This window comes from Setaria italica, chromosome III (assembly GCF_000263155.2).
Source record: "Setaria italica strain Yugu1 chromosome III, Setaria_italica_v2.0, whole genome shotgun sequence".
In the NCBI taxonomy this organism is placed as follows: domain Eukaryota; kingdom Viridiplantae; phylum Streptophyta; class Magnoliopsida; order Poales; family Poaceae; genus Setaria; species Setaria italica.
The window spans coordinates 5,250,126-5,263,009 of NC_028452.1; the positions used below are offsets into that span (position 1 = coordinate 5,250,126).

The 12,884-nt window shown below is 47.4% G+C and overlaps 2 protein-coding genes across 2 annotated transcripts; both read left to right on the forward strand.

Moving 5' to 3' along the window:
• Nucleotides 1-2,987: 2,987 nt before the first annotated feature.
• LOC101760919 (probable ubiquitin-conjugating enzyme E2 25) lies at nt 2,988-7,987 on the forward strand. Its single transcript, XM_004960607.2, has 7 exons — nt 2,988-3,147; nt 3,275-3,386; nt 5,854-6,261; nt 6,331-6,394; nt 6,567-6,706; nt 6,787-7,098; nt 7,382-7,987. Exons 1-7 carry the CDS (start codon nt 3,134-3,136, stop codon nt 7,712-7,714), a joined length of 1,383 nt encoding a protein of 460 aa, XP_004960664.1. The 5' UTR covers nt 2,988-3,133; the 3' UTR covers nt 7,715-7,987.
• A 313-nt stretch (nt 7,988-8,300) lies between these two features.
• On the forward strand, nt 8,301-9,214 carry LOC101761323. The gene has a single exon (XM_004960608.3). It carries the CDS (start codon nt 8,524-8,526, stop codon nt 8,917-8,919), a length of 396 nt encoding a protein of 131 aa, XP_004960665.1. The 5' UTR covers nt 8,301-8,523; the 3' UTR covers nt 8,920-9,214.
• The last annotated feature ends 3,670 nt before the right edge of the window (nt 9,215-12,884 follow it).

Here is a 12,884-nt window from a genome sequence, read left to right on the forward strand (position 1 = left end):
AAACACGTGCAGCAGCTCACATCAGCAGCAAGAACAAGAAGCAGCGGCAACCAGCCAGCCATGCCATTCTCCGGCTTCGCCCTCACCGTGCTGCTGCTCTCCATGGCCTCCCATGCCAAGCCGTGCTGCTGCTCTCCATGGCCTCCCATGCCAAGCCGTGCTCTGATCAGGAGAAGACCTCCCTGCTCCGGTTCATTGCGGAGCTACCATCTCAAGGAGAGTTGATAGGAGTGAGACGGCCTGACCCCTGACGCATCATCTGGCTCTGTCCTTCATCTTCACCCTCCATGTATTATCAACTTATGGTTCCAACGGAGAAATTTCCAGCCTACCCAAGCCAGTAACAAGTGACGAACGGGATAGCGACAGAGATACAGACTACACGCGCCATGTTCCATCGGTTCCTGGAGGCAGATTTGAGAAGCGGGAGCGCGGATGACGGGTCCGGGTGGCGGAAAAAGAAGAGGCGCTCGACGGGGCTGGTGAAGAGCCAGGCCACGTCGAAGAAGGTGAGCGGCAGCGCATGCTCTTGCGCAGAATCGGACGGCGCCGGTGAGACGCGGATCCGGTCGACCAGGCGCAGGCCCGGCGGGGACGACGGGGGCGCCATCTGATCTGCTCTGCACGGGGTCGACGGAGCCCTCGCCCGGCGGCCCCCGCCGCGACGGAGTCCGCGCCCGGCGGCGGCTTCTCTCGCGCGACTGAAAACGAAGAAAAAAACGAACCGTTGTGATTTTTTTTTACTAGTTTTGGACAAAAGTATATAATGCTTTTAGACACTTCAGTTGGCTTTTGGCTTTTGCAAAAGTAAAATCATATTGAAAAACCAACAAAAGCACCCTTAATGAACCTGGAACTGAACAACAATGATGCAGCCAAATGTAGTTGTACTTGTACCACTGTTGATCCAAAAAAAGACTCGGAATGGTTTTGCCTTTTCCTTCTATTTTGCATATGTGCTTGAAACATTGCTTAAAAAATCGATATAAACCTCATACCAATATACATTCCTTAGCGGATATATTTGATTTGACGGCTCGTTCCAAATGATGTTTTTGCAGCCTGTATGGATTGGCCCTTTCAAAGACGGCTCGTTACCCTTAGGTTTTTGCAATCAAAATCGTGTGTGCCTAAGGATATGAGCCGTATGTGATGATTCATTTTCTTCGATGGGTTATCTAAAGCTCTACCGGATGTGGCTCGCTTCTAGTGCCGTCTATGCAATTTGTAGACATATCCATCATCCCCTAAAAGCACACTAATTAAACATGTTCAGGTTTATCTTGAGCAACCATTTAGTGGGGTTTCGGATATAGTCTTAAGTGCTAATAATTCACTGTATTTCCCTCTTAGGGTCCGAATATTTTATCCTACCAATCATTTTATACGGCTAGAACAATTATTTGTTATGTTAGGATATCTTTTAAAAATTGGAACACTGCTATTTTGGGAAAAAGGGAGCAAACAAACTTTTCATCATCCTTGTCGATGATGTTACCATGATGCTGTCATGCTCCAACTATTGCTTGCGAGACAATTTTTTCTCTCAACAAAAAATTTATTAATCTATCAAGATAGTTTTCTTCGGTACCAGAACATTATAAAAACATTTTGAAAATTATGGGCACGTTTGTTGGGTGGCTAATCCTTAGCTAGGGCCACGGCCCGTTAGACACCCAACCCATTTTTGTTGCTTAAATAGGGCCCATAGCCTGATCTGAGATATGCAACCCCCAGCTTGGCTTGGCTCTACGTACAAATGGAGCTATCTTTGGCTAAAAAGGTCATACAACCCGCGCTTTGGCTCTTGCAATGTACCCGGTCCAGCCGCTGGCCACCTATATATAACAACGACTCCAGTGCTAGGGTCACCACTAGGCGCCGCTACTCTTCATTCCTCAGCCGACGCGCTCGCTCCTAAGCTCCCGCCGCCGCTGCTAGGGTTTCGCCGTGCCTTGTCGACGGAGCACCGGTGACTCTCTGGTCTGTATCTTCCCTCTCTCTCCTTGTATCACTCTCCCCCCCTCCCTCCACCCCTCGGTGCTATCTCGATGTTGTGCCCTTCCGATTCGTCGTATGTTCCAACGTCGGTGATTCTTGCTTGAAATGTAAAGTTTTTACCACGTGCTCTGTAGATCTACTTGCTCCTGATGAGGTAGAGATTTCTTGTCGTAGAATATGCTTGGACATGTCCTATTTTGCTGGGAATGTTGTTATTTTTACATCGGTTGACCGTAGATCCGCAACATGATCGTGGTTATTGGTCCAGATCTATTTTTTTTTGAAAAAGGTCCGGATCTATTTTGTGATGTAATGTTGTTGGCTGAAGTTGCTGAACCGGTCACGCGGTCAGTATGGCTTGCGAGGGAAGATTGCCGTACACACCCTTTGGAGCAGAAGATCCGACGTCCCCAGCACGGTCGCACGGACGCTAACCGGGTCAGCCCGCCACCCCCACCCCCCACCCACCACACACACACACACACGCCACGCGTCGTCCCGCCCGATGAGCCGCACTGGGACCCCCAGCCCCACACGGCAGCGAAGATCCCTAGGGCCTCGCTGAACTGAAACGCGCACGAGGAAAGGGGCAGGGCGGGCCGGCGGGGCAGCCGGGCAGGTACACCCCACGTCCCCACCCCGCACATTCCCCCACTGACACGCCGGCCCCACCTTGACTTACGTTGCCCGGGTCCGGGTGGACGCGGCACGGCTTCCGAGGGGGGCAAGCGCTAGTTCTCTTCGGTCGGAACTCGGAAGTCGGAACGGACCCCGAGTGGGTCGTCCTCGCCCAAAAGGATAAAACAAACGACATCCCCGTGGGCCCCACTCGCCCCAAAATCCTTCCGCTGACCGGTGGGCCGTCCGGGGAGCTGGGGGCGCTGCGGCACGCGGCGGGGCCCACGTGGAAGCGACGGCGGCGGACGAGCTCGCGAACGGTTCCAGGGGAGTGCCGCCGCGATAACTCGCCACGCGCACACGCGATCTCTCGCTCTTTTCTGATCTTTCTCCTCCTCCTCCCTCCGACCCTCTCCCCACTTCGCAAACCCGCGGCTCCGCCTGCCCGGCCCCCAAGCCCGTGGTTTTCCGCCCCCGGCTCCGGCCGCCGCTCCCCGGCCATTGGGCTGCCACCATGGACGCCGCAGGGTCCGTGCTCCCTGCCTTCCCCCATCGCGCGAAGAATCGGGGAATTTTTTTTCTTCTCTGTTTTTTTTTGCTTGGATAATTTCGGCGATTTTGTTACCGACGGCGGTTTTCTCTGATCTCTCCGCAGGTACCCGCACATGCAGGGGACCGGGTCCGCCGCCTCCTCCTCGTCATGCCGCGCCGCCGACTACTCCGCCGCGTGGGACGCCGCGCAGCAGCAGAAGCGCCAGCGCTGCCAGGTACCCACCCGCCCTCCTTCCCTGTCCCAGGCCCGCCTTTTACGCGCTGGGAATTCGCTCGTCCCGTTGGCTGTTTCCCGTCGTTATCTTCGCGATTCTCCTGCAATCGGTTGGTGCGATCGTCGTGTTCGCTTTCGGGGGCTCTCGAGTACATTATTGCGGCATAGTATGGTGCGAGGGTTTTGCCTCAAGCTCTGTTCTTTGGGCCGGCGAAATTCGCTCATGGTGAGAGATCGTTTAATCTTGCCCTTGTTTCCTTGCGTTTGTGGGTTACTAGGCTTTGGTGGAATTCGTGTGCACTGTTTGGGCGCCGTGGTATGGGGATTTACCAGGATGGATCGTATCGGCCGTAGGGTTTTGTCTGGGTTTGGGGGGGCAATTTTCGTTGTATATATTATTGGGGTACAATTGTATTCCTTTCCGCTCTGTGTTGCGGGTATGGATAGATGTTATTGGAACCTTGGTCAAGCATTTCTTCGGGTTTGTGGTCCAATATCTTGAACCCGACTGGTTTTAGTACGTCTGATGTTGTATTGCTGTTGGCATTTGTAATGTTCTGAGTATTGCTTGGGGTTACCTTTTACTAATTCTGTTGTCATTGCTCTAATTACACGTGTTTCATCATAGGTCTAATATTTGATTGTGATGTTATGTAATTTTCTGCAATTGGGACATGTATATGATTGATTTGGTGGATATTGGACACTGTACGTTGTTTGCAGCGAGAAAGTTTTGATGTTTCTTCAGTTCGTATTTGTCCACAGATACTTGACCTGGAACAAATCAATGCTTTAAAGATACAGTACAAAATCCACCATGCACAAATAGTTATCCTTAAGTCCTGAAATTGCATACAAAATTCACATTGTTTGAGCAAGATGTAGAATCCTACTGCTGCATTCGTACATATCTGCTTAGATGCCATCATCCACAGAAGATCCCTAGATCAGACGCTGTCACCAGGACCAACACACTGTTTTATAATGAAAAAGAATGCATATATAGGACAATATGATATGCTGTATGTACAATTGCAGGAATCTTAACCTTAGTGAATCTGAGATGCCTGTTTTCATATGGTTTTATCTATGTTTTGAATACAATAGATTTTTGAGCAGCTAATGGGATGACTTTTAAATTATTGGCCATTGTGAATATGTTTTCGTTCATTAGCTTGGAAAAGTGGCAACAATGTATTGTTATGAAAAGTTTTATCCAGAATACATGGTATAAGATTGTGCAGTAAGAGAGAAGCTTCAACCTGCACCTTGTAGAGCAAATCGGAAGTTTCAAGTTTACCCTGTGTGCTTGCACTAAGAGTAAATTTGTCTTTTAACATGCACGGTGCATGAAATTATCAGAGGAATGCAGATTTTTTAGGAAGTTTCTTAACTTCAAAACAAAATATAATTTTAATGAAATAGTTTGCCATCACATAGTTGTTAGATGAGATGCACGTGCTTGGCGATCTTATGGGATGTTTACAGGTTTTCAAGTAGTCCTGTGTGCAGTCCTAGAACATTTGCATCTCTTTATTCATTGGGTGAATGCACACTTTGCATTTTCCTGTTTTCGAGCCTTGCCAGGGCATTCTCCTTTATCTGGATTCTCTGAGAAGCTGCTGAAAGAGGGCAGTAGTTTCTTATGAGATGCAATGCTGCATGCTTGAGCCTCTGGTTGCTCCAACCTAAAATCAAGCCCTCTTAGACTGGAGCATTATTTTGTGTTTTGCAGTTCTTACAGACCCTTTGTGCCCCTCATAGAATTTGCTATCTTTCTTGACTGTATAGTGTCACTGTTTCTGTGTTGTGAACCTAGCTCAAGATGGTGGTAACATCTGTACGAAAGAGGTTGAACAACAATGGCTTGATGTAGAACAACGCTAGGTGAAGGAGGGAACCCATTGGGGAGGAATAGATCTAAAACAGCTGGCCAAAGAAGAGTAGTAGGATTTTGGGGGACTACTAGGTTTCTCATATTTCATCTCTTTTTGATTAAATAAGATACAATGCTATCCCTTCTTCCCCCTTAGACACTTAAAGAAACAAGTAATATGATGATAATAATCCCAAGTAACAAAATACTTCTAATTCCCATGCAGAACCATGAACAGTACCTGCAAGGAATAGTTAATGTCATAATGGCTGTTACACAGGTTCATTGGTTTAGGTGTACTTTCTGTGTAATTTTCCGTAAATATGTTACACGGATTTTTGTTTGAGAGCACTCTGATGTGTTTTTTCTTATCTCAATACTGAGATGGGGATATGCCTCAAATGGAGGCCATGCAACAAGTTTTCCCCCCCCTGCCTTCAATAGTGGAGTTGACAAGGCACAAGTAAACTTTGCAATTCTACTTGTTTCTTGGTTGATGGGAAACATATTATTATGCACTACACATAAAATATGGCAATGCTGTGCTGAGAATTACTTGATATTTTATTGGTAATGTTGGCATGCTTTACAGGATTCTTCTTCTAATGATCAAGTTGGATCTAGCACAGAGAACAAATCTCTTGAAGCATCTGGACCTGAGCTAAAGTTTGAGTATGGAAAAAATGAGGAAGAAGATTACTATTTTGAAGATGACGATGATGACTGCTATGATGATGATAATGATGGATCCGACTATGAGCTTGACCCAGCTGATTATAATCAACTGCTGGCTGATAAATTTGATAATTTAGATCTGCCTCCAGGTGTGGAGGCTACAGTACCATGGTTGCAGAAAGTTGAAAGTAGGGATGTGCCTGGCAAATTTAAGTCGATGTCAGAAATAGAGGAGGAAATTGCTAAGAAGTATAACTTTTTCAAACAGTTTGATACTGTTGAGGATTTCTCAGATCATCACTATGCTAAAAATTCTGTTGGAAAGGTGAGACCCTACCCATATTACCTTTATATTTGAAACCTTTTTCATCAATAAATATTCAAACTGTTTCAGGCTAGGAAAGAATGGGCAAAAAGAATCCAGCATGAATGGAGTCTCCTGGAGAAAGATTTACCAGGTCAGTAATTTGCTAGACCAATTGTGCCACCCTTGTTGTGGGGCATATCCTTCTGTCATTTTCAAATTTTAAACTCCCAGGCTTACAACCCCTGGGACTCAACTTTAAGAAAAAAATAGATTAAGCAATCTCTATCATCAATACATGACCTGAATATTGTTCTGTTGTGCAGCATTAATATATGTTCGTGTATCGGAAAATCGAATGGACCTTCTTAGGGCTGTAATGATTGGGCCTCAAGGAACACCCTACCATGATGGCCTTTTCTTCTTTGATGCTCAATTCCCCGCTTCTTATCCTGCTACTCCCCCAGTTAGTATTCAAACTTTGGCCATTTAGCATCAATGCACTTCCACATTTTGATAAAAATATTTATGCTGATGCTTTTGCAGGTGGTATACTACCATTCAGGAGGGCTAAGGCTTAATCCAAATTTATATGCTTGTGGAAAAGTCTGTCTTAGCCTCCTAGGCACCTGGCAGGGTTCTTCTTGTGAGAAATGGAACTCAGCTCAATCAACCATGCTTCAGGTGCTAATCTCCATTCAAGCTCTCGTACTGAATGAGATGCCATACTTCAATGAGCCAGGATACGAACGCTACGCCAATAGCCCTGAGGGACTGAGGGCTGCCTTGGATTATAATGATACAACATTTCAGTACTCATGCAGGACGATGTTATACTCACTTCGTAGACCTCCACAGGTAATGTTTTGCTAATTCTTTTAGGCTCTTTTATTTTGGAAAAGAGTTAGAGTACTAATCAAATGGATGGTAATTTATTGACAGATTTGCTGATGTGGTACTTTATTAAATTGTGATTTTTGTCAAAATGAAGTTTACATTTGGAAGGCACCTGAGTTTGGTCTCTATTCCGACACCTATGTCCATGTCCAAAGTAGCATTGGGTAGTAGGCTAATAATTATTTCAGCTGCGGAAGAATCTAGGTTCCAGAAATATGATGCTATTGTTGATTCCTTATTTCAGCACTTTGAAGATCTTGTTGGGGGCCACTTCCGTGAACGCGGTCGTGCCATTCTGGCTGCATGCAAATACTACATGGAGGGCCATGAGGTTGGATCCAAAGTCCCTGAAGAGGAGGACAAGAAAGAGAGCCAAGACGGTGAAGGATCCAGCAGTAGCAGCACAGCTTTGACGCAGCAGAATAAGCCAGCATTGCGTGGCAACCGCAGTGCATCCTTCAAGTCCAACCTGGAGGTTTTGTTTGAGGAGCTCCTGATGGAGTTCAATGTGAAGGGTGCTGACACTGCGAAATTCCGTGAGCAGAAGTTGTTGAAGAACCAGCAGGCGGCTGCTTGAACGGAATGATTGGAGCAGCGGATTTCCTCTGACTTTTGCGGTTCCATAATGGAGTGAGAAACCAAAGAAGGTGTTGGTTTCGCTTTTGCCTGACCATAAGAATGCTATGTAGATAGCTCTACTTTCTCTCTTTATGGTACATGTCTTGTGTCGATTTGAACCGAGAACAGTGGACGGCTTTAGATGCTAGTGACTGAAGTATCCACCCCCTAATTGTGGTGTGATCTGAAATTTGTCATCTTATATAAGTGGTATCTGCCCCGTTAAGCATCACTGGTTCCTTTATTTGCCTATGAAGTGGGAGATCCATGGCACTGACTTCATAGTCAACTTGCCATGGAAGCTGTTGGATGATCAGGTGGTTCGATCATACATCTTGTGTTGTTTTTGCCCAATAGTCACGCTATTATATTAACTAAAAAAATTAAGCAAAATTACGAAATAACCTAACAATGTTAACTCTGCGCTCCGTCGTGTAAACAAGAAGGTATGAAATGTCATTTGATAGTTTGGTTAGCAGATTTAAATACTCAATTCGTTTCAAATTAAGGTCGTTTGGACTTTTCTAACTAGACATACGCTATGTGTATCTGGATGCATAATAAATTATGTTTTATTGGATTTTCACCTGATTTAAACCATGGTGGAATCGTGGTTAGGTTAAAGCTTACACGCCTGGAACCACAAGTTGTCGCTTATCGCCTGGAAACACTGCGGGGCGGAGAGGGCGCCGTGCCAACTGCCAACTGAAATCTTGTGATCCCCACCCAAGCGAAGCGGCCAAGCCCTTGTCACAGTCGCGGCGAGACATGCTCCGGCGCGCCGCCTCCACGCTCAGCGGCCACGCGGCGGCGTGGTTGCGTCGCCACCCCCGTAGGCCGGCGCCGCCTACGCCCGCGCAACTGGGGAGCCACCACCCGCGAGCCCAGCTCCAACCCCGCCGCGGGCTCCCGCACCTGGGTGGCGCGCGGGGCTACCGGCGCATGGCGCGGCGGGTCCCGCCCGCGAGGCCCGACGGGTACTCCACCTCCGACGGCGAGGTGGAGGATGAGCCGGACGAGTTCGAGGACATCCCGTCCTCGGGCGAGGAGGGCGACGACTCGGAGGGCACCGAGGTGGAGGGGTACATGTTTAACTTCGGCGACCTCTTCGACGACGACGGCAAGAAGGAAGAGAAGGCCGCGGATGGTGAGGGAGGGAAGTAGCGGGGCCGGAGCCGGAGCCAGCGGATCCTGCTTCGCTGGGCCGCGCTCGACAGGTGCTCGTGGAAATGCCTGTAAGGTGTCGCCGCGTCTAGCGTTAGTTTAGCCGATCGTTGCTGTTGGATTCTTGTTTGCTTCAAATCCTTCTACCAAAATGGCATTTCGATTTCAAAAGTAGTGGAAAAATCTATAACAGCGATGTTTCGCTCGTTTGGCCGCTCGGTTGTGCCGTGCGTGCCTCCAATTTTGATGAACAAGTGTGTCCGTAATCAGTCGATGGCCTCTAATTTTCCATGAACATGCAAGTGTGTTCGTAAAAGGAACGCGGCTGGGGAGTAGCCCAGTAATCTGGCACTAACTCGGAATTGGATGATTCTTCAGCTTTTAGCAAAATGTGGACGAGCAAATTCTTGGCTTAAATTTCGATGGGGCTAGTTCCCTAGTTTGGGTCTTTGGGCACGAACCAAACGGCTCATATACGTTTTTTTTCCCCATCTTGTTCTGCATCATTCGTGTTTTAATTTCATATATGCTAAGTGATAAAATTTTCCTGTAATAAGTGTTGTTTCAGATATCGGCAGGGTTACTATACTTTCAGTTGCAAATATATTTGTAAAGTTTAGCTAAATTATTGTATATAATACTACTTTTAAGGACAAATATACCCATTGTTTTAAAAGTCAAACGAAATTTATATAAAGCAATCTGTAATCCAAGTTCCACACAACCTAAGCAACACTTATTTGTTACTAGTGTCTACGAGTAAAAAAGGCAAATGATAGAAGCAAGGTTGTTAAACTCGTGATACGTGGTCGATGCTACGATTCTACCAACACCAATGTGACTCAAAACTATGATTCTACCAACACCAATGTGACTCAAAACGCATAAATAACCGTATCTGGTAGAATCATAGTTCAATCTCCCTCCTAATCATAGAATCGATGTCGTAAAGTTTCATGACTTTATCAAGAATTCAGTATTCTGTTGGGTCCTATCCCTGATCCCTCACTCTGAATTCTTAAGTAACTACAAAGTATTAAGTACTTTATATATGAAGCTATCATGATATTAAGCTTAAAAAATAATAAATTTACTTTTCATTGTAGTGCCATGGTTGTTAACTTTGTTATCTAGAAGTGCTCAAAGATATGGAATCAACATTTTGATTGTATATCAAGAACAAGATAGGTATGTGTTAACAAATTTGGTTTCAAATGATCAAATAAACATTCACGCCTCCGTTGGGGTAGACAATAAATTGGAAATATATGTGTATATATATTGTTGAATCATGTTGAATCTTATATTATACAACTTGATCCTAGAATGTGACCCTACCTAAGCATCTACAATTTGATTCGGAATCGCCAATTTCAACAACCTTAGCTCCAGAAAAGTTTTGATGTTATTGTTCCCTAAACATGCTACAATTGTTTCTACAACCCGTTTTTTAAAATAGTGAACTACTTGCTAAGTGCTCAGGAGTACTTTTTTTAGTTTTCAGTACAAGCTAGAAAAAAACATAAAAAGTCTGAAAGTTTAGGACACGATCACAAGAGATAGAGCACGTTCACACAACACAACGCATTTATAGAAACCTAACTTAAACCCCCTGGATCGCGAGTCCCCCTAGCATCCATTCCATCCCGATTCTCCCCCCACAATCATCCCACGCCGCCGCCTTTCCCCCATCGCCTCCACCCCTCCCTCTTCTCCCATCCGCTCTCCTGCCTTCCCCTCCCACGCCGTGATGCTATCCTCCCTCCCCGCTCCTCCCTGCCGCTCCATAAAGCTCCGCGGCCGCAAGCTGTGGCCTCAACACCACCACAATTGCATCGCTCTCCCCACCTCATCGCCCAAGAAGTAGCCGCCGCCCCTTCTCCCGGCGCTGCTGCCCGGACGAGGCTTTTCGTCGAATACTTGGCGTGCCCCCGCGCCCTCCCCTCTCTTTTCCTGTCCCGTGCAAGAACTCGATCGAGATGACCATCACCCCCTTGGGCAAGGCCGCGCCGCCCAAGAAATGTAAGATGAAGACCATCGCCGCCTTGACGGGAGGTTCCGCCGGTGGGGCCGTGGATGCGAGAAACCAAGAAAACGCCGGGAATTCCCAGCACCCGGGTTGTCCGCGCCAAGAACCCAAGGTGGCCGTCCAGGTCGCCCTTGTGCTTCCTCTTCCTCTGAGGGCTCAAGAACCGGAGAAGCCAAAGCGTCGGCGGGACGCTAGCACCGCGATGTTCTGGGTGTCCAAGAAGCCGCGGTCGTCCGTCGCTGCAGCTCGTGAACGCGGCAGTGTGATCGCAGAGGCGAACAGGGCGGCGGCTGACGCCACGCCGTCCCCAATTGTCCAAGAACCGGCCGTGGACATGGACGGCGGCGAGCCCATCTGCAAGAAGGCCCGCCGCTCGCCGGGAGGGAGCATTGGCGGGAAGGAAGAACAAAAGCTCCGACCTTTCGTGTTCGCCGACCCCGTCCATGGCCTTGATTGGCTTCGCCAAGACTCAGAGGTTGCCGTCCTGGACATTGCGTCCCCGTCTCGGCGCGCCAAGAAATCCGTGAAGCGTGATCACCACAAGATTGTCGAGGAGGCGTCCAGGCAGATCAAGAGGAGTTGCTCTGCCCCCTCGTTGGCAGTCTGCAAGGGTAGCAACGGTACTGTTGATCAGGAGAACATCCGAGTGCTCTCGGATCCGCCCACAGGAAGAACCCCGGAATCGGCAAGCAGGCGGCGTCGCTGCAAGACCGCCGCCAAGCATTCTGATCGCAAGACCACGAGACAACCTTTCATGAGATTGAGCCCCGAGCTGCACCGCTTGGGCCTCACCAATGTGACACCGATTGTTTCAAAGATTCTAACTAGCACCGATTGCAACCTCAACGCGCACCGCCTTTTGCTCCCGCGTGAGTCGATCTTGTCCTCGCCGCTGATGAGCATGCTCACACAGGAAGAGTTAGGAAAAGTGAACAGAGGGGGCAAGGAGGACGGGGTACCACTGGAGCTCCTTGATCAACACGGACGTTCGTACCAAATAATATTCAAGTTTCTCAACAGCGACAAGGAATACCGCCTGATTGGAGAGTGGACAATGTTCGTGAAGCATAATGGCATGCGCAAGGGTGATGTGGTTGACCTTGGGGCTTCCCGCTCTAAAGGGCGCCTCCTGCTAATGTTGTTGCATCATGCAATGGAGGACCAGAATTCTGAGGAGGCAGGGGCAGCAGAAGGTACAGGGGAGGAGTGGGTGCTTGAGAAAATTGAAGCAGTAGCAGGTGCTGGGGAGGAGCCAGCTTCTGCAGATATGGAGGATGCAGGAAGTATGGAGTGGACTCTTGAGGAGATGGAGGCGGCGGAAGGCTTGTTGGCACTGTCACATTTCAAGGATGGAACAAAGTTGTAGCAAATCTTGCTTGGAGCAATGGCTTTGCAACTTTTGAAGAAGATTAATTCATGGTCAGCAGTTAAGGTCTAAGATTCTGTAGCTGTCTATTTAGTTTAGATTGCTTGGTGCCCTTGGTAGGTTTGTGTGATAGGTTGCTGATATAGGAGTTGCTGCCATTTCTTAGTTCTGATTCTTTTAGTAGGATTTACACTCTTACAGTAAACATAAGATGCTGCTTATATACTGAACAACATGGCGAATTCAGTAGTCCTGAGTGTCCTGTAAACATATTATGCCTTTCCCTCAGGGCAAATAAGCAGAAATGTTTCTTATGATTATGCATAATGAATAGTTGTTATGACTTTTGTTTCTCTTGGAATTTGTTCTTCTAGTGTGTGAAAGTGAAAGTGTTTGAAATGGCATTCTTACATCTGTTAAGCAGGATCGATGTACCAGATGATAAACTATGTTATAGTCTTATTTAGGGAGTCTTAATGTTAGCATGTAAGATTACTATTCTGGCACCATTTCACACATGTAAAATTACCGAAAAAAGAGGAAGCATATACATACTTGAATCGGCTACTA